Genomic DNA, 26,732 nt, shown 5'->3' with positions numbered 1-26,732 from the left:
ACAGGCTATTTTCTCTATGAAAGTTCCATGATCAGTCTTAAACATCCTCTAACTTAAGTTTGTTGCAAGTACCAACAATCAGATCAATACATGAGGCATGACAGCAACGTAGGATTACAAAAACAACAAGCAATTGGACTTGGAAAACTTTATTTTTTCCCTATTTTGTGCGTAATGGTACTTCAGGAGTTCTTAAACAATATTAAAGGAAACAACACAGCCAGCAGCTTGCAAAACATAGAAGGAACTGTCATCCTATTCACCAAAAGCAGAGTGCATAAGGAATAAAGCTTGTTGTCCCTCTACCACCATGGCATTAGGTGGCATAAAATAGCTGAGATGCTTACTATATAGAGCAATGCTAGAAGACAGACATTACCCAAACTAGTTTCAAGTCTGAAACAACCAGCCTAAACAGTCTCACTGAAAAGTAACTAAGAGGAGTAATACCTATTAACGGAATAAAGCTTTAAGAAGTCTGGTTCTGGCACTAGGTATAATCCCATGCTATAGCCATGACTTGTAAAAATGTGCATTTTCTTGTAGGATATGCTAATGGCAAGCATACCCTAAGACATCTCGGTCAGAGTGACTTATGAGGACTTGTATGTGATGAAGGAGGGAAGGAAAAAAAGGTGCTTTTATGCTTACTGGGCTTAGTAAGCAGTAAGAAAAAAGAATTTGAGATTCCCTCCAATAGGGATGAAATGTATTTCTGAAATGTAGGTACCAGAGCCAAGCCTTTACCTCTGTCTTAATCCCTTTAGGACCAGTCCCTTACATTCCGAGTTTATAGACTAAAATTACTAGTCAGTGCAATGAGATACACTGCATAAAAACAAAGTACAACACAAAAAAGCAATACAGCAGAAGCCATAAAATATTTAGTATAAATTGGCGAAGTCAGTACTTTTCCTTCACAATATATGGCAGAAGTAAGTTTTTATAATTTTCTCTCTTTAGAACTCTGTTATAAATTAAACTGTGCTTGAGAGAGGAAAACATTTAAGAACAACTTTGGTACAGATGTGAAAAACAACTTTCTGTTAGTATTAGTTCTCACACCTAGCTGGTTTGTTGTTTCTTTATGTACATAAATTAAATCTCTAGATTTTTGCATTTCTTTATTCATGACTTTCAAAGGCAAAGCTGTATTTCATGAATCAGACCATCTGGAAGTGTTTTTTCATTGCTTTTAATGCAACATTGCTGTTATTTCATACCCATTTCTTTTTATAAAGGTTATCTTGTGCTACTGTTAGGCTGAAAATCTGCCATTTAAGTTTCAATAAGACCAATAAAAGTAGGCTTTAAGAGTTAAGGTGCTATTAGAATTCACTGATTCTGTAAATATGATATTCACATAAATTTGCTTTGTGGAAAGTGAAAACCAGCTAGTTGAAATGGTAGACAGTTACAAAAAAAGAAAACAGTTCACTTACATGAAAATGTTCACCACATAGAAACAAACGAAAGCAGGCACAAGTATCCTCTGTAGCCATTTGGACTAAGTTTATTAATGAAGAGACCCTTCCTAAAACATTTGCTCTCTTAAGAGACAAAAGTTATATGCATATAGATACCAGGTTACACAACGTACTACTGTGATGCATCCTCTCAGAGTTATTACAAGCCGTATGAGATGTTTAGTCTGTGTCCTGTACTCTGCGGCAGATCTCCTCTGTGAATTCTGAGCACTTTGCATTACCTCCCAAGTCTTTTGTCAAGACCTGAAGGAAGAAAAAATGGTATTAATAAAACATTTAATGGGGGTAGTCCTGCCTCTGCAGTTTATCTTCTACATGTTGTACATGGGTACTGAATACAAATGAGAGACTACATCACATATGAGTTTTTCTGCATTCCATATAGCTTTCATCAATAACAACTATGCAAACTGAGGCTGGTAGAGAAAAGTGAGTACGAACATGGAGCGTTGTTATCTCAGTTGAGATTTTGTCTTAACTACAGGAAGAAAGCAAATTTGGCCAACGCTCTCAAGTTAAGTATTAACTTTTTTTTTCCTTAACAAGTTTGTCCTTTGGAAGTAAAATTCATATATGAGGACTCAGCACAAAGCTAACTAATTAAGAGTATCAGTCAGTAATGTTTTTTGGGGGGTTATTTTTCCAAGGAACCCCACATGGAAAAAGCACACGGACAGCTCTCAAAATGCTGCACATTAACAATTGTCTCATGTTTGCTTAGTTAAGAGATGGAAAAACAGACAGTTAAACTTTCTTCAAGTACAACTCCTGTCTGCCAGCATGAGGATTGTAAAATAATAATTAAGAAAGTGGGCAACATTGCTTGTCCAACCTAGTCAGATTAAAGCAGTCTAAGAGGTAATTTAAAAATCATTAGTTCTCCCCTTATATCACACACACACAGATCCCAATTAAATAGCTTGGGGTGGGGAAGAAACAGCAAGCATGAGAGGCAATAAAATGTTACTATTTTAGAATCTTGTCATTTTAATTGCATTATGCTTTTTTCAATTTAAAAAGATTCTCTCCACTGTGAGCATGTAATCATAACATCGTAAGCGACTAGTAAACAAGTAGCCATGTCACAAAACTTGCACTGTTATCTTCTGTAGAATTACTGACCTGCAGATGGAGAATTTCATTTCCAGAGCAGTAAATGGAAACTTTACAGGAGCACCTCTTTATTCACTTGTAAGTTTAGTTTTTTGTTTGTTTGTTTGTTAACTGGCTCCTACACACAGCAAGGTAGCTGCAAACAGACCACTTATGAAATGATGACAGCTTTTTGTTTAAGCATGCTTGTTACTTTTAATTACAAAGCAGCTTCTCATGCTCTTGCCCCAGATAACTGCACTAGCATGGCTAAATACTAATCCTCTTTAAAGAGAATCATCGGGATCTTTCCAGTTCTGTTTTGAAAAGGTGGAAGTCAAAGCAGGTGAGTGAACCAAAAGAACTCTGAGCAGAAATTCAGGTCAGGATTTAGAGCAGAACTCTTTCCTCCCCCCTCCTCCCCAATCCCCTTTGGGTATGGAATCTGGAGAGAGTTTACTGCCCAAGGGAAATTGCATACAGTGTTAAGGGAGAAGGTAAATACCGGATATAATTTTGCCCTTAACTGTTATTTAGTAATCCAAAAAGGAGCCAAAGTAGTTAGGAGTGAAAAAGAAAATAAGTGACCTGAAAAATAGGAGCAGAAGTATTACAGTCAGAACTGAAATGAGTGATTAAGCCTGTAAAAGGCAAATGAGCATACTTCACTTTAAGGTCCTGATTTTAATGTATTACAGGCCTAACAAGGAAAGTAAAACTAGCTACTTGAATGTCCAATCCCTTTCATGAAAAACAGAGATCCAGTTCTAGTTTTAGAGCTAGTGGAAATTGAGACACAAGGAGAGCTACAGAGTATCCCTCATAGTGAGCTGAGCAAACTTGATACCACTGAGGGTAACATAATTACTATAAGAGAACAGTTGTGGTACTGTTCAAGATTCAAGCCAGCAAAGCAGGGCATCTGCTGTTTTGGTGTTGATGTTCTAAGTTTAGCTATGATAAAATATTATTTTAATTCACTTTATGTATTTCCACATCTTCATGTTACCTTTCCATCTTTAATTGTATCAAAGCAAGCTGTCTCAATTTTTGTGGCATGCTTGTGTAGTCCCATATGACGCAACATCATTACAGCACTCAGAAGAAGGGCAGTTGGATTTGCCAAGTCTTTTCCTGCAATATCTGGTGCTGTTCCATGAACCTAAAAAGAAGAGTGAACCTTGCTGTTACAAAGTTACTATGTTGATAAAAATGTCCTAGTTAATTCTAGTATGCAACCAACTTAAAACTGAACAAATAGTCCATAAAAGAACATACACAAGTTTGTGTGTAATACATATTCTGTTTTTTGAGTAAAATTTTTCTACTTTAATAGTCACATTATGTGTCATGGGAGTTTTAGATTCTCAAGTTGAGACAAAATTATTATTACTACTAGACCGCTAATAAGAAGACTTACCGATTCAAAAATTGCAACTCCATTAGCACCAATGTTCCCACTCGGTGTTACTCCAAGACCCCCAATCAATCCAGCACACAAGTCACTAGAAAAAAAAATCCACAAGTTCTTTCCACATAGTTGTTTCCCAGCAATGTATTAAAATAGCTTTGTTAATTCTCATTTTATTTTGACAACATTCTAACAAGACAGTCTAAGAATAATATTATGAAAGTATAGATCCTGTTAGCCACTTGTATTCCACTGGAACATTTAAGAACTTGCAGAACTACTAGCAAGAGAAGTTTCAATAAAGAATAACAAAAAGGAAATTCTAAATAGTAAAATAAAGCTGATTAAGACACAGGCACAACAAAAGGTACTCAAAGCACAAGAAATCTGTAACAGCCTCAAGAACTACCAAAAATTCTGATGTACTATCTACACATACGTACACATCTAAGTCTTATTTCCCTTGAAGAAGCCACAGAACCACTTACTGTATATAAAGACTTTCTAGAAAAAATTGAATAATTTTGCTCAGTTAAGGAAATACTAGTAAAGTTTATTGTGTGAGACTTAAGGAATATGTTCCAAGTGGCACAAGACTGGCTTTACCCTTCTCTTTACTGAACAGCCTGAAAGTCATAAATCTAACATCAGCAGACCATCAGACATTAGTAATTTGCATGTATTTTCCTCCAAAGTTAGCATAGGAAAGGACAAACCAACTCTGCCTACAGTTTTCATTCTCTACCCTCAAAGCTGAAAAAACTGATAAGGCTCTTAAAACTCTAATATTTTAGCACACTGTTTTGTTGTCTACAAGGTACCTAGTAGATGAATAAAAAGCAGAGAAGTTTGGATGAGCTTGCAGAACTATCTTTTAAATTAACCTAAATTGATCAACTATAGTTTAGAAAAAAAAACGGATACAGTCTAAACTTGTAACTTAAGGTATTTAATGCTTCAGAATGGAGATTCCTTCTGTATCTATTCAGGCCAAGAAACCTTTGGCATTATGCTCATGCTTTAAAAAAGCACAGGGGGTGACTTTCTCCAGTGACACAAGTGCACTTCTTCAAGAAAGACTCAAATTTATTGAAGCTTTTTGGAAGTATGAAGTTGACAGAATTTCCACAAGAACTTTAAAACTGGCAATGCTGAACTAGGTATAGTAAGTTGAAATAGTACTGATGATGGGACTCAAACTGATCCGACATCTTGCAATTAATAGTGCAACGTCTGCTGTGAGCGCCCTGTGGACTCCTCTACCAGTTCTTAAAACAAGAAGCATTACTTGGAGTCTGATTTTTCTTAGAGGTGACAGATATCCTTATCAGAGGGAGAATGCCATCTTAAGAAAAGCTGAATGAACATTTCTTCTTATGCATCAGTTACTTTTACACTCATCTGTACAGAAAACAGGAGATGAACTTAAAGACTTAAGCTGTCATTTTAATGTCATTTTAACTTTTAATCAAATTCCAAGGCTGTTTTCTTCAATCTCTCCTTGGACATGCAAAGAGAAGCAGTGCTCTGTTATACACTGGAAAAGTTCAGATTAAGATACTTAATTTTACTAAGCAGTAGTAATTGAGTTTACATTCTACTTAAACATTTTTACAGAACAGAAAAATGTCTGCTGATTGACTTGGCTTTCAGGACACCAAGTAACTGTAGTAGAAATGTTTTTTAAATATGAAATTTAATCTCAAAGTGAAAAAAAATACAATACAAACCCCAAAAGCTGGTAGGATAGTAAGAGAAAATACATTTCAATCTTCAGAATCATTTGCCTCTATGGATAGCTTGCTTTAAATGTGATATTCCCACAGTCATCTTATGTAAGTTTTCCTAATGCTTAAAAATAGCAAGTTTTTCCTACTGTCTACCCAAGCATTCTGTGCTACAATTTGAGTCATTAACTTTTTTCACGCTTCTGGAGGAATTTCTCCTACACCAAACCCCATTTGAGTAATATTCCTAGCCTTTATCTGCAGAAACTTTTTTCTTTTAGTAATATGCATATTCTTGTCATATAGCTCATTCCAACTACATAGTAATAATATTAGTGTAATAATACCATCCTTTCTTCCTATTCAGAGTCTGTGTGGTGTTTAGCTGCCAACTGGGTTAAACCACAACATGAAGAACTCTGGATGCAAAAAACAGTCACTCATCTGGCTGGCATGTAACCGGATTAACTTTCTGGAACAGTATTTTACATGCTGATTTAGTTTAAATCAAAATCTCCATACCTGAGGATGTCACCATACAAGTTTGGCATAACAAGCACATCAAATTGTGACGGATCCTGAACCATCTAGAAAGAAGTATATTTTTATTAAGGCTAAGAAAGTAAACTAAAAAATAACCATAACTAAACCAGATAAATACTCACATTCAGACACACAGTATCTAGATACATTTCGTTAAATTTAATATCTTTACAGTTTTCTGCTGCCTCCCTGCATTTTCTCAAGAAAAGCCCATCAGACATTCTCCTGCAATTAAGTGAGAGAATACGGCTGTTACTGAAAAGTAAACAATATATTGAGGTAAAGAATGCATGCAACAGGAATTTAAATAAAGAAAAACATTAGAGTGCAGACACCTAATTGCTGACTATTAATCCCTTATGTTAAATACAAACGTTTTTAACATGATACAGTCAAAGAAGTTAACCCTTTTGTATTCCCATCTAAAATGTTTTTGGAGCAGTAGTTTGACTGTCACGCATTAATTCCCAAACCCTTGTTAATTCCCTTGTTCTTTTACTAAAGGCTTACTAAATTTGTACAGATGGTGACATGTACTATCTATCACGTGCAGTGTGACTCAGTTCACTATGAAGTGCTTTGGAAGCTACAAAGGACACTAGCTATTTTCATCCTCATTTTTTAAATTCTTTTTTTTAGCTTATTTTTAAAGTAAGAGCTGTGGGAAGAAAGTCACAGCACTCCCACAGACTTACTAATACAAACATTAGTCTTACAATTAGATTTAGAATACAAACATTAATAGGTCACTCCAGACCTATTAATAGTAGGTCAATATTGTCCATTTTACTTATGAGGCATTTACTTCAAACATTTTACTTACTCCTGCTAGCATTAATGTTAGAGATTTGAGGAAAATTTAAAGCGGTTTATAAAAGCCTATTATTTTTTGTTGTTCTTAAAAGGAAGTTTCAACATACATAATATTTGCCTTGTGTACAGCAGTAACGTGGCTTCTCTGATTGTTTCTGGCATACTCAAAAGCAAACTCTGCGATACGCTTGCTAGCTTCCTCTGTGATTAGCTTGATACTTTGCACGACACCTTCAACAATCTGAAAGACAACAGTTGCATTGCTAGTAGAAACAGAAGCTTATTTTTTTCAAACCAATAGTATGAATGTTTGGAACAACAAAATAGCAGAATTTTCAGCAAGACAGTCTGCACAATGCATACCACAATAAAAGACCATTTTTGTGGGTAAAGAACTTAAAAAACACCACTCAGCCTCTCAGTAAGAAACGACTGAGATGGGCAAAGTTATTAACAAAACATAGAAACCCTCCAGAAATACAACACTTCCAGCAACATACCACATGTTCAATTCCACTGTATTCGCCTTCTGTGTTCTCTCTTATCGTGACAATGTTTACATCTGTGTAAGGGGTTTTGTATCCTTCAATTGAGACACAGGGACGTACGTTTGCATAAAGGTCAAAGGTTTTACGCAGAAGCAGATTCATTGATGGGTGTCCTGCAGCAATTGGGGTTTTTAAAGGGCCTGAATGCAAGAAATAAGACAAATGAGATAATAATACTACTCCACAAATTTCAGAGTTGAAACTCTAGGTAAAGTTCTGTGGCACTCTGACAGAGGAACTCCAAATTCCTCTGTAACCCTTACACCGAAATGCCACAGAAATTCTCTGTGCCATCAAGAATACTAGAGTGATATAAATCAGCTGCTCAAAGGCCAAATTGTTTCCCTCATTCACGTGGAACAGGAGTTCTTATAAAAGGTTTTTACTGAAATGAAGATACTATTAATTGAGAGTATAATTATTACATTCTGTTGTAAATCAACTACCTTGGAAATACATTCTGTTTAGAGTATAAAGTTGATATTTAGTACTGCCCACCTTTAACATATTTCCTAGAAAGTCTGTGACACAGCTTTGACACGACGAACTGTTTTAAGATTACAGAAGACAACCTGACAGACTGTCCCCTAGAGTTAGCCATTATATTATGTTACTGATGAAGGATTTTTGCTTTAAACCAAACTCACCATAAAACAATATTTAATACCTTTGTGTTCAACCCCAAGTACCTTTTAATCCCATTTTGTTTTTATCCATGGATTCTTTGGCATCCGGAGGTATCATCCACTTTCCTCCTGGTCCTTGGATAGCTGTAACATTCCTCTCTTCCCACTGAATAGGAGCCTAAACACATTTTCTCTATGTTAACTTCAATATCAAGACTTTTGCTTCCACTTTTAGCTTATTTTTCACAACAAGGTGCTTGAGGAATTTTGTCCAAACCTTCCTAAACATTTTTTCTCTGGTGAGTGACAGAAAGCATTAGATGCTTGAACTTGAAAATAAGAACTTCTAAAACACAAGTAATTGCAAATGAAATAGTATGATCAGTATACTATACCAGCACAAATTTCACCATCACAAGATGCCTCCCTAGTAATGATATACAGGTAGCATGAGAACTGCATTTACATGCTAATTCCTTTAACCTTTAAAGAGTTCTCAAGTTCCCTGTATTCAAGAGGCACAAGACATCTGAAAATGGAATTCATTGAGAACTGATCATACAAACTGCCTGAAAGACGGTGCATAACATGGATATATCTGTTATCTAAATTGAATCTGCAAGTGTTCCACAGTGCTTTCTGAATTTTCGTTCACCATGGGATTCTTCTAATAGGAAACAAGCTGCCACCTGTTCATCAGGGAAGGCCATAAAGGAAAAGGTGCAAGGTCTTACATAAGCAAACAGAACCAATCTAGGCTTAACATACTAGAAAAAGAATCTCCTTGAAAATGAACAGATCAGAGTAAGGACTGAAAACCTGCACTCATACACAAAGGTAGGTTTTACTCTGCCATACCTCCTGCCTCTCTCCCCCAAAACAGCCATAGCTATTAAAAGCTTTCACATGTAATTAAAGATAACTTCACCTTTTCCAAATCTAAGTTGGACAGTTCTAACAAAAAGTGAATATGCTTTGACACTATTGCTAACAGGGAGCAATTTAACAGCTCTTCAGGAAAGAGCACTATTTTATTCAAAGCAAACGATACAAATTCTCATGAAGTTCCTGGGATAAGTAGGAAAACAGTTCTTGGACTGTTTTCATTATCACAAAAGGTGAATGCAATTTAAAAGTGCAGCAGAATAACTGCAGTAAGGTTTCTAATAATAAAATAGTTCCTTCCCTTCACATATGCTTTGATCTGCACTGAGAAGTCACAACGGATCAAAGAATGTCCTGTCAGTCGCTCAGGATTGCTACCTCAACAAGATGATTTCACATGATACATTGAGTTGACATTTCCAGAACTTAAGTGCAACATTTGCTCTCAAGTCACTACTACTCTGCCAGCTAACACTTTCAAACACTGCCATATTGCAATACTATCTTTTAACATCTGAAGCTTCAGACTGTTTGTATTGCCAAGAAGTTTTAATAGCTTAAACATGACTCAATCGTTTGGAAGTTAAAAACATTTATAACTATAACCTAGATAACGTCTGTTGTGGTAGTTAAAGCTACAGTGCTCACAGCAAGACAAGTAGACTTACTTTGGCAGCATCAAAGATCTTCATCACAGCAGCAGAAATCTCAGGTCCTATGCCATCTCCTGGGATTAAAGTTACTGTTTGTACCTAGGCAAAGAAATATCAGTAGCACAGCTAATGAATGCTATGTTCAATGCAGGAAACATTTTCATAAGTTACAGAAACCAAGTAACTACTAGAAAAGAAAGTTTGAGTTACCAAAAATCACTATGAAGAGTAGCAGTATTGAACAGAGAAGCAAGAATGACAAGCTTTTTTTCAAAGGGAGCGTGCAAGCATTTTAAGAGAATTTTTTGAAGATTTGCCTACTGTTCTTATTTTAGAACACAGATTTAACTTGAAAGACAGGTTCCTGCTCAGTGCTCCTTGAAATAAGTGATCTCAACATGCTTTCTTCTTGAAAACTGGAGAGGAGACAGCACTGTCATGTTTTCCATACATCTCCAGTATTATCAACATGCTATGTAATACTGACCCGTGCTAGGAAAGGCTTAATTTATGAAAAGCTTATAGAAAATAAAAACAAAAACATATCTAAACTTCTCAAGCAGTTCTCTAAAAAATGCACACTCATTTTTAATCCTGTCAAGTTATTTTTCTGCCATGATTTTCTCAATTTTCTTTCCTTTGTCATCTTCAAACTGATGAAAAAAATCACAAACCCTAGGCTCACTGGATAACAGAGGAATAAAGTACTCTGCTTTGATTAAAAAAATATATTGATGATTGCTATTTTCATCCTCCATGCCCCAAATCTTGATTTTATTTATATATTTCCAATATTTTTGTAAGGAATCATTACTACCTACAAAAAGGCAGCTCGGATACAGCATTACGTGTCAAATCCCAACTAGAATCAAATGGCAAGATATGCTGCCATCCTCCTCCAAAGAGGATACTCAGAATTTCAGAAGGTTTTATCTGAAACAATAATGTGGTATAAGCAGATCTGGAGGAGCCTTACCTTCTACAACTTCCTATACTGTGTAAGACACAAGCTACACTTCAGTTTCTTCTCTCCACCATCAGTTCTAGAAAACTTAGAGTTAAGAGCCACGATTCTTCCTTAAACTTAAGTCCTGCTTAAGGGTACATGCAGTGGTTCTGAGCCCTGCTTCTGTCTGAGCAGTTTTCAAGGCCATCTTCACTGAAAAAAGGCCTGTGGGCACCTCAAACACACACAAAAAGAAAGTAAAACGTCTACAGGGAAATACACAGCCAGTGTCTAAAGTACATTAAAGAGGGCCTTGAAAAGGCAGAATTGTAAACGCAAAGTACTCTAAAAGCAGCAAGATTTAGAGTAAATCCAGCGTGTAGCAGAATGTCTGCAAAATAAAGATGAGAAGCTTCTCAACAATCTTCCTAATTTGCCTATATCCCAATGAGTTTCAGAAGACTGGCTTATGACATCCATATTTTGGGAAAAGGTGTTGTTTTTTTTTTAGTAGAGTCTTTTAAATTAGCACTTACTCTTTTATATAAAGTAGCCAAAGACAGTGATTAACCAATATACATCCAGTATGGCATTAGGAGCCTGTATGTTCATTTATTCTGGCCTTATTTTTGAGAAGATAAAATTAATAGCAGCAATCTTATAAAGGTCAATTTCTGGGGCTCTTTCTTGAGAAACTTCTTAAAAGAAAAAGGAAATGGTACTATCATACTCACAGCACTACCAAAACTTCTGGTCACCTGTTTTTGGTTTTTGAAAGCACCTAGCAATCGTGAAACCTGCAGAAACACAGAACAAGAGGCTGCTATCTTATTGCACCAAAGGGATTTTAAACAGTTAACGATAGCGCAGCGACCATGCATTTTAAAGTCCTGTCACTTTAAAGTCCAGTCTCAAACCAGCACACAACTCGAAAGCGAGCAGCTGGTGCCTTGCCAAGCTGCCCACAAGCAGTGTACCCAGCTCCGCGCACGGGTGTTCCCAGCAGGGTCAGGCCGGGACAGGCACGCCGTGCCGCAGTGCCGCTCCGTGCCTGGAGGTGCGGGGAAGCCGTTGCACAGCAGCCTGAGTCCTCAGGTGCCACACACCGGGGAAGCAGCCGCAATAACTCCAGCTGAGGAGATGATACAACGAGGCTTAAGATCGCAAAGCAGAAGGTTTGTTCCACCAGCAGCAGTACGTTGGTGCTGAGGTCTCGCTTCCACAGCTGCTTTCCAGCGGTGCAGACTCCTGCCGGGCACGCTGGGTGCCTCAGTCCTTACCCCGCAGCCGTGCCCTTGGTGCCGCAGCGGGATGCGGAAGCCTCCTCCCGAGGCACGCGGCACGGCCACGCTCACCACGGCGAGAGCAGCCGCTGCCTGCGCGGCTCCGGCCCCGCATCGCGCCGGGCCCCGGACGGGCACAGCGGGCACCGGGCCTCCGGCGGAGGCTGCGGCACACCCCGAGCACGGCGCCGGGAGCGGCTCGGTGCCACCTCAGGGCGCGAGCCCCGTGCCCGGCCGCCCCGCCACCCTCCCCGCCATCCCTCCCTCCGTGCGGGCGGCGCAGCCATCTTGGCGGGGCCGGGCCGGGCCGCCTCAAGGTCACGGCAGCGGGAGTCTCCCCGCAGCGCCCGGCGGCCCCCTCCCCTCCCCGCCCGCCCGCCCGCGCTCCCCTCAGAACCGGCAGTCGCAGCCCCGCGCTTCCCCCTCAGCCCGGCACAACCGGCGGCGCTCTCCCGGCCCGGCCCCGCACCTACCGCGGGCATCCACGCGGCTGCAGCCATGGCTCGCCCGGCGCCGCGCCCCAGCAGGCCCCGCAGGCACGGCCACAGCGCCCGCAACCGGGAGGAGCCCGGCACCGGCACCGGGACGAGCCCCGCCCCGCCCCGCCCCGGGCAGCCCGGCCCCGGCAGCGCCGTGCGCATGCGCTGAGTTTCCCGCCCAGCGCTCGCGGTGGTCTCGCTGAGGTGGTGGCGGCGGTGGGGAGGGGGGGGGAACGTGGTTGGAGCCCCTCAGCCCCCGGTGCGGCCCTGAGGGGTACCGAGCGCTCCCGGTGAGGGGGAGAGGCCGCTGCTGGCAGGTGCCTGGGGGCGCTGAGCGTCCCTAGGAGCCTGGCACCGCGTGGAGGCACGTCCAGCCGAGGGGTAGCGGCCTCTGAGGGGCTTGGATACCCCCCGGGGGATGGGGGAATCGCCTCAGCCTCCGTGTGGCCTACTGGCAAACGGTTGTGTGGAGGCAGCCTGCTGCGGCACGGTAGGCTCTGCTGTCTTAAATAACAGTACTGCCAGAGTGTGCACGTTTTTTTTTTTTTATTTTACTTTTTTAATTATCACACAATTTATGCCAGCTGCTTTGTTGTGAGTTCAAGAAGTTAATTATAGGAATAAACGAATGTGTCAGCTTTGATTTAAAGCCCCGAGCAGCGTAGGTGTTACTCTAATTACACCACAATAACAAGCAAGATGCACAAGAGTGGCTGCTGTGCATCCCTTCTGAGAAGGGCCCAACAACACAGTAATAAAAACACCAGTTATTTTCCCTAGGCAAAAGATGCCTCTGTAGAGATAGCAGTAGTTTCTTTACCCTCATTCTTTTGAGAGTTACTTTAAAGGAATTCCTGTTATCAAATGTCTCCTCAGGAAATTGGTAACTTTTTAATTCTTAATATTCTACCCTAGCTTAACTCCTGGCAAGTAGCAACAACCTGAATGTATAGGCTACCCTTTTGGATTGAAACCGTTTTGCAAGCAGGGTGGAACTTTACGGAGAGGTAACTTGCAAGGAAACATCTGTGCAGGAGGGGATTTGGTGTATTTGGTATAATAGGCACAAAAACCTGCGGGTTCTTTTTTTCCCCAGTCTAAAGCCTAACTTCTGGTTGTATCTGTGTATGAAAACTTACAAAGTTTATAGCAGGTGATCTTTGGGAGTGAATGCAGCTCATATGCAGCTTGTTAACTGTGTGCAGATGCGAAAATTCTCCATAGAATGAGGCATTCAGAGGTAACGTGGCCAGGGTTCACAGTAGCTTGATCTTCCTTGGAGGAATAAGAGCTTTCATTCTTAGACTACAGTCAAATTCCTGCTGTATAATTTATAGAGGCAATTTAAGGTAGGATGACCTATCTATTGGAGGCTGTTAAACCTAGACCTCTACTAATAAATCAGAGCAAAGTCACCTGGTTTAGCAACCACAGCTAGCAACAGTTCAAAGCAGAAGACTTTACACTGAAGGGACTCAGAACTGAGCACGATCTGTTCAGCTGCCTGGGCTGTGGAGGCAAGTCCCTACAGCTGGGGTCAGATTGCAGCCTTACATGGGTGTTAAGCAATTGCAGCTGACAGCTGCCTTGATATAAAATGTTAAATCTGGCGTATGTGGTTGATAGTATATTTTCTGATCTATTAATTCTATTTTTGAAATAGATGAGGAGTGGCTACGTAAGCACAATCTCTGCTGTAATAGCCAGTATAATGGCAAGACTACTGTGTTTATATATTTTGTCCTCTTCATTAAACTTAATTTGCAACTTTGTAAGGTATATGTTGTGTGTTGCTAAATAGCTTACAATCAGTCCGTTTGACAAACAGTTTAGGGAAATTCAAATACCATGAAGTGATGCAAAACTGGCACTGATAACATTAAGATTAGAGTCTGCTGTGTATATAGAGAAGTATTGATTTGTGGCAGTAACATGCTAGGAGTAAATATGGCTTAACGCTCAACAAGCAGATTACACTAATCGTTGAAAAATACAAACAGAAGAAGTGAAAAAGAGCAAACTGAAAAATTTAACTGAGCTTTGATATATACGAGGAGATAGGAGTGAAAAAGAGTTTGTGCTTTATGCTGTCTTGAAATTTTACCTGGTTAGCGTAGCAAGATCATTACATGATGAAATATAGATACCGCTATAGCACACTTGAGAAATAGCTAGCTAGTATACAGGAGCCCTCAAAAACCAGTATTTGGAAGTTATTGTAAAAAAAATAAAAAATAAAAAAAATCTTGTGCATTTTAATTGTATTTAACAATTGAAAATCTTCAGAATATGCAGAGAAACGGTTTGCTTTCTGTCCATATGCTCTGTGGGTGCCATTGCCTTGGTAAGTTGTCTTTCTTTTTAAGCAAGAGCTTGTAACTTTTAAAGCAATCATCCCTTTCAGCCATACTAGTTTTCTTACGTACTTTCTCTATGTTAGAATGAAACCAAAGCATTTTTAAATGGAAAAGTGGAGGAGGACAGAGTGGGAAGAGGGTGCAAAAGAATAAACAGGAATGTGTGAACTTCAGGAACTCTACTTCTAGCCTGCTTTGTATCCACAAGTAAGTCGTATATACTTGGTGCTTTCCGTTTAGCCTTTCTTCTTTTATTTTTAATTTTTGGTTTCTAAAGACTGGCTGATGTGTGTCATTTAGGATACAGTGGGACCAAGAAGCCAAGAATATAACAGCAGGTAAGAAATGAGATGTCAGTCTTACCACTGTAATAACACTCTCAAGTATGCCAAATCACAAGATTAAAAGATAGGGAGCCCAATCCATCTTTGATGTTGATTCACTTCCATATGATGGCGTTGAGGATAGTTTGGTCATTTATATTTAATCTGATTTGCATAGACAGGCAGCTTGAATCAGGTAGCTGCGAAAGGAATGCTATTTCACACAGATCACTTGACTATGTACTGTTCTGATATGACTGCAATCAGCTGCTAGTCGGTGCATTTCAGTAGCACCAGATCATGAGTAAGAAACATGCTTAATTTTATGGTTAATCACTAAAGCCAGTGATGCAACTTATTCAGAGTTGAGGGTGTGTAAGAACTGGGACATTCTGGAAGTTCTTAAAGTTCTTAATCTCAAAGGGCCATTATGGGTGGTGGTTTTCAGTTTCAAAAAGTTTGTTGAAATAGAAATACTCTAATTTGTATGTTTTGCTTTTTTCTTCTTTATATTCTGTCTTGGGGGTAATTTTTTGGAACAGAAGAAGAATCCAACGCCATTATACATTGGTGAAAAAAAAAACACTGGTGACTAGTTAAAAGGTCAGTTTGGCCAGGTAGCAAATGGTTGATTCAAGTGGGTGCTATTTGAATAGATGCTTGCTGCACTGTTGATCTGATTGGAGGTCAGTCATTCAGTTTGTGTTATCCTTATTAGTGTAGCTTTTTCTTATTTTGAAACTGCTGCAATGTATTCTGTTGGTAGTGTCCATTTCTGTCACTGATAAAATTCTGATGCTAGCTTAACACTAATAACAAGTGTTATTGAATGCATTCTCATCCCAGTAAATTAATTTTGTACATATGTTAATATTGTGTTTTAGTAGCACCAGGCAGTGCTGGTTTACAGTTAATCAAATCTGCATTTCTAAATGTTGCAATCTAAATAAATGGTCTCTTAGAGACTGTTCCCCATTCACTGGATGTTTTTACTACATACCCAACACATTTCATAGAACATTACACTGTATACGATAGATGTATTTTCAGTTTTTTTGTGAAATATTTGTTCCTTGTTGCATGTGAAGGTAAACTCAACTCCTATTATCTGATGCCATTATCTGGTCAGGGTCATTAGATGTAGGAAAAAAGCAGAAGGTAATTCTCCAGATGCTAAATATACTAACTTCCTGAAGGAATAACGACCATGGGCAGAGCTATAGGTAAAGGAAGGAATTTTATTAAACATTTTTAAACCTTCTGTTCTTCCTATGCTTACAACTGGGCAGCGAGCAGGCTGAAGAAGCTTATTTGTAACAGGTCTTGCCTCCATCTTCACATCCTTTCTCACCCAGCTTTCCTCCTGCTCGTATTATAAGAGCTCATCCTTCTGCAGATGTTAGATAATATGATTTTGTTTCTGAGTTTATTCATTCTGCCTGTCTGCATCTCTTACGTGCTCTTTTTTTTTTTTTTTTTTTTTGCCTTTTTTTTTTTTTTGCCCTTTTTTTTTTTTTTTTGCCTTTTTTTTTTTTTTTTTTGCCTTTTTTTGTTCGCTTTCCAGGAAATACAGGAGGGTCGTGTTGTTTTAACGTATGCTGTGAGCCCTCTAGCGGCATTTTCTGCACCTCTCTTTCAGGCTGTGGTAGCATTTTTTTTCTTCCCAGCTTTGTTTGCCTGAACCGAAAGAGTCAGATTAACTTTTGTTTAAGCTACTTAATTAAACTTTCCGGATTTGTTTCTTTAATGTGAGAGGAATACTAGCGTTTCCTGGTCTGTCTGAGAGTATTGCAGCTCTGGTAGCGAGCTTATACCCTGGGTAGCCAGGGCTGATGGAGCTGCAGCGTGAACACAAATGTTTACTGTGGAACCCACGTGGCACCCGGTGGTGTTGTGAGGATGCTTTGGGCACTTAAACACCGCTGGATGGAGGCTCCCGCTTTGGCAGCATGCTACAGCAGGTCAGATCCAAGCAGTGATGAGGATGTACTTTGATCTGAGGAGAGACTGACTGCAGAAACACTTGCTCTGCTACTCCATTCTTCCAGTTCCTAGCCTCGCTCTGCGCGTGTGCGTTACATGACTGCGCTACCGAGCGCCATCAGGTGACGCAGAGCTGTTCTGAAACGTGAAGGTGCCGAGCAAGAGCACCCTGAACTCGCAGACTGAGCAAGGAGACACCGAGGCAGTAGAGAGCTGATTTCTTCAAGTGCTTCCTGCTTCTTTTTTAAGTCGTGAAAGCTCTGTATGTCACTTAGAAAAGCGTCTGCAAAAGGGGAAAATAGGCATCATTGTTTTGGGGTGACACCTGCCTATGACTTCAACACTTCTCTTCCTGGCACACTGAAGTCAAGCCTTTGCAAAGATTTTCCAGTACCGCTTCCTTCCTCGCTGGACAGGAATAGGCAAAAACAGTTCAATGCAGGCTTTGGGATTTTTTCAGCACTTTCACAGTGTATACATGCTCTAAATGCCTACAACACAGAGGAATCCAGCTACTTCTAATGGGATGCATTTGCATAAAGGAAGAATTCCTCTTCTAAGATGGGTAATAAGCAGACAATATTTACTGATGAACAGCTGGATGCCTACCAGGTAAGATATCTTAGTTTGAAAGGAAAGAAGTAACCTCAGCATGTTTGTGGGTTGATGGGTTTTTGTTTTGTTTTTGTTTTGAGAGTGTTTTCGCAAATACAAACAAAAATTTGCTCTTTAGCTTGCATGTATATATTTTACTGTTCCTTCCCCATACCTATATTATAAGGGTGGGTTGTTCAATATGCCCAGTCTAATTCTTCCTTCTCTGTGTACAGAGGCGTCAAATCGCTCATGTCCTGGCTGGGAAACAGCGTGAAATCTGTGACCAGCTTGCTTAAGGGGAATTTCTGGTGCAATCTTCTTACTGAGCATTTTGTGAAGAAGTGTATCTATAACATTTTTATTTAATGTGCTGACTTTGCTGTATTAGGTGTGAGGGGAAATAAAAGGACACATCTAGTTTCACTTCTAACAGTGACTCATAGAAATATACCTAATGTAAATCTAAAATAGGTATTTTTATGCTTGTATTCACTCCTGGATGGTAGTTTCTTTCTTGACAGAACAATTACACTTCTTATTTCTGGGGATAGTTTATTGGTGGCACTTTATTTCTGTCACATCAATTTTTTAACTGCATTTTTCCTCGAGAAAATAAATAGATTCCAGTCTTCATTCATGTTTTAGCATACTCTAAATCTTACTGAAATGCTTTGAGAGAAGCTCTCTGCACAGTGGGCACTTAGAACAAGTTTATGAAAAAGCAAGTGAGGCAATATGTGAAAATAGAAGTATGCTCAAGACGGAAGCACTGAGTACCTGTTCTGAGATGCAGACAGGGCTGGCTGCATCGCTCTGTTCTTTTACAAGAAGTGACAAATACAGACAGAATTAACAGTGTGGGAAATCAACATTTAGTTTCTCCTGATAACCGAAGGACAGATCCAAGGCACACAGAAGTAAATAACGTTATATTTGCCTTTGTGAACTTTGACTTCTATCCCTGTGGTTGAAACTACGAGTGTAAATACCAATTTTTGGGGGGAGTTAGTGCTAACGTGGACATTTCACAGGTGTAAGTATTTATCCACATCAAGTCAGTTTAGGGATACAGGCTAAAAATGCTCTAAAATGTTATCCAATTGTGAAAATAAGGCATAAGTTAAATATTCTTATTAATTTCCTAGTTCTGTTGGTATCAGGGTTTTATACTTGTCATTGTTCTTGCTCCATTTTCACATTTCATACAATGACAGCTTCTTTAATTTCCATTTCCTTACACATCTCATCCTCACCAGCAGTCTCTCACTGTAATGCACCAGTTGCAGACTGGGTTGCCAAAGTTCTCAATAGACTTTTTTTGTTTTTTTACATCCCTGTGAGATAGGCAAGAGGGAAATCACAGATCTCTGAAAACACTGATGTCTGTCTTCTGCTACCAGTAAAAGTGAACACAGAACAGAGCCCAACTGCAGTGAAACAAAACAAAATCCAAATGTAATTAATGTTATCTTCTTGACATGAACTGGCAAATGCAAGAGCCGAAATGTCATCCCTAATTCATTATTCTTCATCTAGAAATTGCCTTCCTCTAATGGCTTTTGCAGCCCCTGCCTTTCATAATGCTGGGTAATTGATCTCAAAGCCTTGCAGTAGTTAGGGCGATTGGATTGAGTCAGCCTGTGGGATTTCTCTGTTACAGGAGGACTTGTAGTTCATTAGCATTAGTAAAACATGATTTGCAACAACCTGTTGTGCATATAGATGCCCCAGTGTGCAGCCAGGTATATACTTAAAAATAAGTTTTAAACTGAAAGATGGGTTACTCCTTTTCTTATCCCAAATGGGGGCTAGGCAACTTCTTGAGAATTTGATGTCTCTGAGTTGGTGCTCTGCTCCTTATCATAGAACTCAGGGTTACTGAGTCATATAAGTATGTCAGAAGCAAGAGAGTCAATTTTATCCTTTTTATGAAATAGATTTCTATTATTCCTCACAGCACCTATTAGAAAGCTGTTCAAAAACTCCCTCTCCTGATGGTTAGACTTGTAATTTATTTGCTTAAGTCATTTTATTACTTCGTGGTAACTTGCACAATTTTTGTCTTTCAACACAAGTTATTCTGGATTTACAGCATTTGAATGTTACTTTAGCAGTGAAGTCTTTTTTCAGGTTATGTTTTAAGAGCTTGTTTCATAGGAGATGCTTCCGATAGTAAGAGGAAGATGGAAAAGTGAGAAGTTAATCTGCTTAACGTACAGTAAATCCACATTCAAATTACTTTAGTTTTCAGGAGTAAAAGTTAAGCTGCAGAAAAATCACCTGCATGAAAAGCTAGCATACAGTAATCTCAGATCATCAATATGATATTAAAGAAATAAAATAACGCTCCCTACCTGATTTGTTTAAACTTTTCAGAAATGCCCACGTGAAAACTTTGTAATATATAAATGATCATATTGAAGGGTCACCTTTTAGCACAACCTCTGTATTTAAATGAAATGTAAATGTGGTCAGCTGCAAGGTGCGCCAATGTTTTAAAATAGAAGAATGTTTTAATTAGCCTCCTAAAAGAGTGATGATGGGAGAGTCAGTTGAAGCTTTTCTTGAAAGAGATTAATAATAGAACTCAGTAACATTAAACCTCTCATTGTTTTCCTTTTTTTTATACTCAGAATAGGTAGAAGGAAATTAACTAAAGAAGGACTGGCAACTTGCAAATCTTCTAACACCTTGTCATATCACCTGGAAACTTATTTAGCTCCTGTTCTAGTTGACAACTCTTTAAATTTGCATAGGCATAGGCTTAGTGAAATGTTAGGGAAATATAAGGAGTTAGGCTTTTGCAGGCATTTGTTTCCTCACTGAGATTCACCTCGTTACAATGTTAGCCATGTAAAAAAATTATTTCTGTCAGGGATTGCTTATTCTTGTGCCCTTAGAGTACTTGACTGTTGTGTTGTCTTACTACATAAAATGCAAAATCTAACCAAGGTCTGACTAGGGGAAAGGTAAGTGTTAGCAATCAAATAACATCTTAAAATTAAGCTTTTAAAAGTTGTCTACAGGACAACTTTTGGATACCAAGTTCCATAATGAGAAAAATAAATTAACCTGGAATTTTACCTTGAGTTGTGCTATATAATGATAATTGGAGCAGGAGAAAATTAAGACATAAACCAAAGCAGTAACATCAGGTCCATGTATTGGCCTGAGTGCGCTGCATTTCTCACTGAGAAACATGATTACATTGAATAAGGAATGTGTAGAAGCTGTACTTGGAGTTTGAACAAATTACTCCTCAAGCAATCTCACTGATTTCGCTGTAGTTACTTGAAAAGGTGGTCTGAATTTGATACAAATTGTGTTCCAGTTATTTCCTTAATAGACATAACTTAGGGAATGTAGGGCTCAAATATTTTATACCAGGTATTACTCTTTTTATTCTAAGTCAATTCTTTTTGTGTTTGTTAATTACTAGATTTTTTTTCCCCATATGTTTAATACAGCACTAAAAGTGGTATTTATGCTGGTTGGTTGTCTTCTATGCAATACTGCAAAAAATAATAGTAATTTGAAAAAATAACATTATTGTCTTTTAAACAAGAATTTGTCAATTAGCTAACTTTTTTCCTTGTACTAAAATTCAGGTCAAAGTGGGATTCGGCTATATATCGTGAAATATGCAAAACCAGAAGAAAAAAGTTACGTTATATGTCAGTAAATGCCATTTATAAATTGAAAAAAGGTCATTAAGCTGTCTTTGGATTTTTAAAAAGCTGTGCTTGACTTGGTCAGGATCTGTGATGAAAATGTACCGTTTTGGGGGCAAAAGTGCAAAAAGCCTACTTGTCACAGGTCCTACAGGACCTTCTGCTAAAAGCACTTTTCAGTTTCATAAAGAATTGCTTTTAAAGTGCAAACTTTAAGTAGCATAATAATGGAAGAAGCATTTGTGAAATTATCTTGTAGTCTGATTCCGGTTTCATGTTACTGTTTGGTGCATATACGGATTGAGCCAAATTAAATTTGCTGACAGTTTGCTTCTTCATCAGTACTTCCTTATGTCTAGCTGTTTCTACTCCAGTGCCTCAGTACAAATACACAAACTATTTCTTGTGGCTGCAGGTTTTGCTTACTGAAACTTGGTGGGGATTTTAGGGGTTTTCTGGCTGTAGTTCAGCAACATGATTACAAATAAAGAGAATGTGAAAATCTCCAGTGATATTGTCTGCTGCAACCAGCATTTTTCAAGATAAAAGTCCATATAACAGTACTGTTACTAGTGCAGATACTGATTGTGACATATTTTTTTTAGCATTTAAATTGGGATTTACTGAAGTACTTGCACAGATGTGCGACTTCCAGGCTCGTGCTAGCCTCATTGGCTTCCAGTAACTTTGTATTTACAGTGACAAAGATACATAAATATATTGATGCCTCAGTCTTGCACAGCTCTATACCACTCTTATTTGTATGGCAATTAGAATCCAAAAATAATAAAGTACTGCACTTGTAAAAATGTTACAAGAGTAGAATTAATAATAGAGCATCTACCTATATGAGGATTGGTTTTGTCCATCACCTTTTGTCTTCTTAACTTTTGATTTCTGATTGCTTCATAAGGTGATGTTTTCTTGGTATTTCATTTAAATGCTCTTAGGCACATTGAGTACTTCTGTCACAGTGCAAAAGATCATTTGTGATTTTATAAGCGAAACCCCTGAAATATATATTTAAAATGTTGATATTTAAAATGCAGCATTCAGTACTTGTCATTTTCTTAAAAGCTGCTCAGTAATATAGCTAGAAGTATCTAATCTATCTTGCCCTGAGGATATTTTTAAAGTTCCTGTTATTTGTTGGTTTATTTTATCTGTGGCTTGTTGGCTCTTGTTTGAGATTCCTTCTAATCTGAAGCGACTTTTATATTGCTAGGACTGTTTTGTATTATTTATTTACTTATAAAATGTTCTGATGAAGCTGTTGCAGGTTCAGAATAATCCTGCCCTTCTGCAATTATGCACATAAATTACACAATTATACAACTATTGTTATTGAAGAGAAATATAATGGGTGTATGAAATGCTATTTTGCAATAGACTTGCACATTTGAGTGCTGCCCTTTTCTCATTTGGTTGTTATCCGGTTTTTCTTCTCTTCCATCCTGCAGATAAATATTGTCCTTCTCTATGTGCAATTAATTTTATTTGAAAATTGTGCTTTATGCACAACAATCTTTGCTTCTAAAGGTGGTAAGTGATAATCTTTTATTCAGTGGACTGCTAAAACTCATAAACTGCATTCTGCTCTCTGGGATAGCCAGTAGATCTTGCAGAACAAATTACACGTGGTCCAGTTCCAGAATAATACTGCACATTACACTCTGTATGTGTACATTACATAAAATTAATGCTGATTAATCAGCATTCTTAGCACTGTTAACTCTACTCCTATTTTTTGCTCAAATCCCTGTAGAGCTAAACATAAAGCAGAACTGATCTAGGAGTTTGCAGTGAAATCTTACAGACTAGTAGACAAGGTAGTGTACTGTTGTGTTTGTCTGTTACCATCTTGTCCTAAACTTGCATTCACCTGACATAGTAGGTCAAAGAATAAAATGCCAGTTCTGGTTTTGCTAAACTCTTTACACTGTGCTGTTTTATAAAGGAAATTTTAAGAGCAGAGACTGTTAATCTAGCTTTGAGCAACACTGTGTGACTAGCAGAAGGTCACACCACCAGCCAAGAGCAAAGCCACCCATAAAACCAAAGCACACCAGCTATATGCCTCTTTATTCTGCAGAATATTTTAAGAACCAGTTAAGCTACCTAAATGCCACATTTGAGAATCAAGTTCTATTATACGAGTTAATGATCTAATTGAAATCAATGGACAAAATTGTTTGCTTTGTTTTTCAGTCGTAATTAGCCATAAGGAAGCGTGTAATTGCAGATTTGTGTTATCTCCAAAAAAAAAAAAATAAAAAAAAAATTCAGTGTTCCTTTGTCACACTTCTAATTAGTTTAATTACTGGGGGCACAAGGACAGACCAAGTGGGATAGTTGATCTTAGAAAAGGAGCGGGTATTCTCTCAAGTGCAGGAGTAGGTAATCTTTCAAGGCAAGACCTCTGTCCTAAATAACCTGAAACCCACAGGGGACCTCCTGTTAGCAGTAGCTTTTCAGGCCGTTGTATAGCATTAGAAATAAAAGCCTCCATTTCCAGGATAAGTTCTTGCTGGAAATCTAGAACTGATACTAATTATGAAAACCGTGGTCATGTTCCTTTGAGTGTTTAGCCTGTGCTTTTCTAGCAGGACTCCTCATGGCTTTAGTGTCCAAACAGAATAAGGCAGATTGCTTTGTAAATCAATGGTAGACTGAAATACCGTCTACATGGTAACAATGTGTTCCGTGATATTCATGGCTTAAAGGAAGATTGATGTAGGCATATGCATAGTTCCCAGGACCCATTTCACATTTCCATATGAGGGACTTAATTTGACATGTTTATTTACTATTTATTGTCCATCATTTTGTGTTTTCTGTATGAATGAAGTAGCCAGAAGAAAATTGGATGATTCACCTCCTTGTTTCTCTGGCCAAAAGTCTTTAATTAGATTTGAATTAAATTGATGGAGTTACAGCAAATACAAAATGAAATTATATTTAGACCTGGGTTCCATGGTGACTTTAATCCAACTTGGGGCTGTGCTTCCAACAAAAAGGGTAGTCCTATACCTCTTCCCTCCCATCAGTAATGACTTGTTTTAGTTTCTTCTCTCAACACTGGTGCTAGAATTAGTGACATTGTTCCAAGCCACAACAAGGAGGTGATCCAAGCTGAAAACGAATCCCTTTTTGTATGGTTAGTTTCCAAACACATTAGTTCCTTCTCTGAATTCTCTGATGCAGTTACACTACTCATTGGCATGAAGTCAGCATAAAGGAAGAACAGAAATTAGCTGAGAGAAGCAGGAGAGCTGGCTGGACTTCCCTCTCAGAGGCTGGAGCCATGGCTTTTGCATTTGCTGTTCAGGATCAGCCAGGCAAAGCATTTTTTAAGGGGTGTGTAAGGTCTTGCTGTGGGTTGGAAGTAGAAGCCAGGGTCCTGACCTTGGTGCCTTGACATTGAATAGCTCTAAGCTCTCTGAAAGTGGTCTCAGAAACCATTGTAAATTTTGTGACACCCCTAACACACAATGCCATGTAATTGTCAGGCGTATTTGGAATACTGCAGTCAGCAACAGTGGTCAGGCAAATACTTGCTATTACAGGGAAACAGGATTGTGTTGTCTTTTGTTATAAAGGTCTCCAGTGTCCATGTTTTTAGATTACGGCACTAAAAAATTCCTTTGATAAAACTAAAGATGGAATACAATGTTTGCTGTCAAAGAAGTGAAGTGACTCAGATTTAAAAAAAAACAAACAAACAAAAAAAACAACTAAATGTGGACTTTCATTGGAAAAGGTTTATGACATCTTGCTGTGGTTTTTAGTGGTGCTCTCACAAGAGTTCTAGAAGGTGAAGAGTAACTCATCTTGTTCATCTTTATCTCTATCTGTGTATCAGTTCTGTGTCAGCTTTCTAGTTAAGTAACAGTGTCTGCTGTTTTCTCAAGCCTATATAATTACAGGATGATTGCTGCTCAGGGCACCACCATCATTTGTGAGATTGCACCTGCCTTTCATTAGTAAATGATGCATCCTTTAGTGGCAGTTTGACTGTAAGTGGCGAACAAGCTGGAATTAATGAAGACTTACCCAGCTGGCTCCTATTTCACTTTGTGCGGTTCCAGACAATGTGACATCTTTGTTGGCAGCTCACGGTGTGCCTTCCTATCCTGCCTTGTAACACTATTCTGCTACACAATACACGGAAGGGAAAGCTGCTTCTGCTCCTGCTTGGTGCAGAGGAGAGCAAGCAAACTCAATAATTGATACCAGGCAGGACTGATACTGTACCTGGATACCTGAGATGAGCTGGTTGATTGCTTCAGCTAGCTGTGATCATTTGCTTTCCCCCCCCTTTGAAGAAGCAGGCATTTAGCCAGATTAATTCTCACCTTAGAGACAAAATGCATTTTCAGCAGTTGACTGAAGAGCAGGACCAGGGTGAGGGTGCAGTAGCTCTATGTGCTTATAGGTACAGCATAACAACTCTGTCTGTTGTCTTGTCACTAGTTGATTTTAGGATGTATTTTTTAAATGTTTGCGTTAAAGGAGAAAACCTATTACGATAGGAGCTGAATTCTTAAGCGTATGCTCTGCCACATCACTCAGGCCTGTGAGAGAAGCAGGTAGTCATCAGGAGTGTTGTGGTTTGGTTATACTTGCATCTAGCACTCTGGCGCTCCCACCCTCCCATCAGCCAGTAACTCTGAGACACAAACTTGCATGTTCTCTAAACTCAGGGCCTGAGCAATGTGCAGAACTCATCATCCAGTATTTCATTGTCATCGGTGTTTCTAGGTTTGAATACAGGGCATAACTTTCCCTTTAAACAAAACAAAACAACACCTTAGGATATTTCAATTATTTTATAACATTCATTGCTTTCTATAGAGTTACTTTATAGCATATATTGCTTTCCAAATCAAAACCGGATGGTACATAAATGGTATCTTTAATGTTTTTCTGCCAGCTCTAAGTTTTCTCCCCAAAACATTAAAAAGTAATCCTTTGCGCCCACTTTCAATATTTCTATTGTATGGTAATACATTTTGTTTTTTTTAACAGGATTGCACATTCTTCACTCGGAAAGAAATCCTTCGGTAAGTAAACTATATTATTTTTTCTGTCATCACATGGAAAGAACAAAATTGCTTTTTTCTGACTGGCGAGGAAAACAAATGAAACCAGTTATTTTGCATAAATGAATGTAGGATGGGGCTCAGGGTACATGTATAATATGTAAATGTATGTAAGCAAAAGATGTCTGTTGTGTTAACGTCACTAACATAGGCTTTTCTAGGGAGAAGCCATTGAATAGTAGGGAGTCAGTGACTTTCTGAATAGA

At 38.7% G+C, this 26,732-nt stretch overlaps 2 protein-coding genes across 6 annotated transcripts in view; one reads left to right on the top strand and one right to left on the bottom strand.

Annotated features, from left to right (window-relative positions):
* Positions 1-133: 133 nt before the first annotated feature.
* Positions 134-12,603, bottom strand: IDH3A (isocitrate dehydrogenase (NAD(+)) 3 catalytic subunit alpha). The gene is made up of 11 exons (XM_032194641.1): positions 12,488-12,603; positions 11,466-11,528; positions 9,801-9,884; positions 8,311-8,425; positions 7,574-7,761; positions 7,181-7,314; positions 6,383-6,485; positions 6,240-6,304; positions 4,000-4,084; positions 3,589-3,741; positions 134-1,730 (listed from the first exon to the last, which is right to left on the bottom strand). The coding sequence occupies exons 1-11, from the start codon at positions 12,512-12,514 to the stop codon at positions 1,647-1,649; spliced, it is 1,101 nt and encodes a 366-aa protein (XP_032050532.1). The 5' UTR covers positions 12,515-12,603; the 3' UTR covers positions 134-1,646.
* Positions 11,731-26,732, top strand: part of CIB2 (calcium and integrin binding family member 2) — a 44,023-nt gene continuing 29,021 nt past the window's right edge. For 2 of the 5 annotated variants that reach the window (XM_032194642.1, XM_032194645.1), the window contains exons 1-4: positions 14,774-14,837; positions 14,934-15,057; positions 16,738-17,768; positions 26,453-26,487. In XM_032194642.1, coding sequence (XP_032050533.1) covers positions 17,718-17,768; positions 26,453-26,487 — 86 coding nt within the window. In that variant the 5' untranslated portion in view covers positions 14,774-14,837; positions 14,934-15,057; positions 16,738-17,717. Of the gene's footprint in view, positions 11,907-14,773; positions 14,838-14,933; positions 15,058-16,737; positions 17,769-26,452; positions 26,488-26,732 lie in introns of those variants that run through there. The other 3 variants (XM_032194644.1, XM_032194643.1, XM_032194646.1) reach the window with 3 other exon arrangements.

The sequence above is a fragment of the Aythya fuligula genome, chromosome 11 (genome assembly GCF_009819795.1).
Source record: "Aythya fuligula isolate bAytFul2 chromosome 11, bAytFul2.pri, whole genome shotgun sequence".
NCBI lineage: Eukaryota > Metazoa > Chordata > Aves > Anseriformes > Anatidae > Aythya > Aythya fuligula.
The sequence above is the reverse complement of the archived record's forward strand: the minus strand, read 5'-3'. Positions and strand labels throughout refer to the sequence as shown.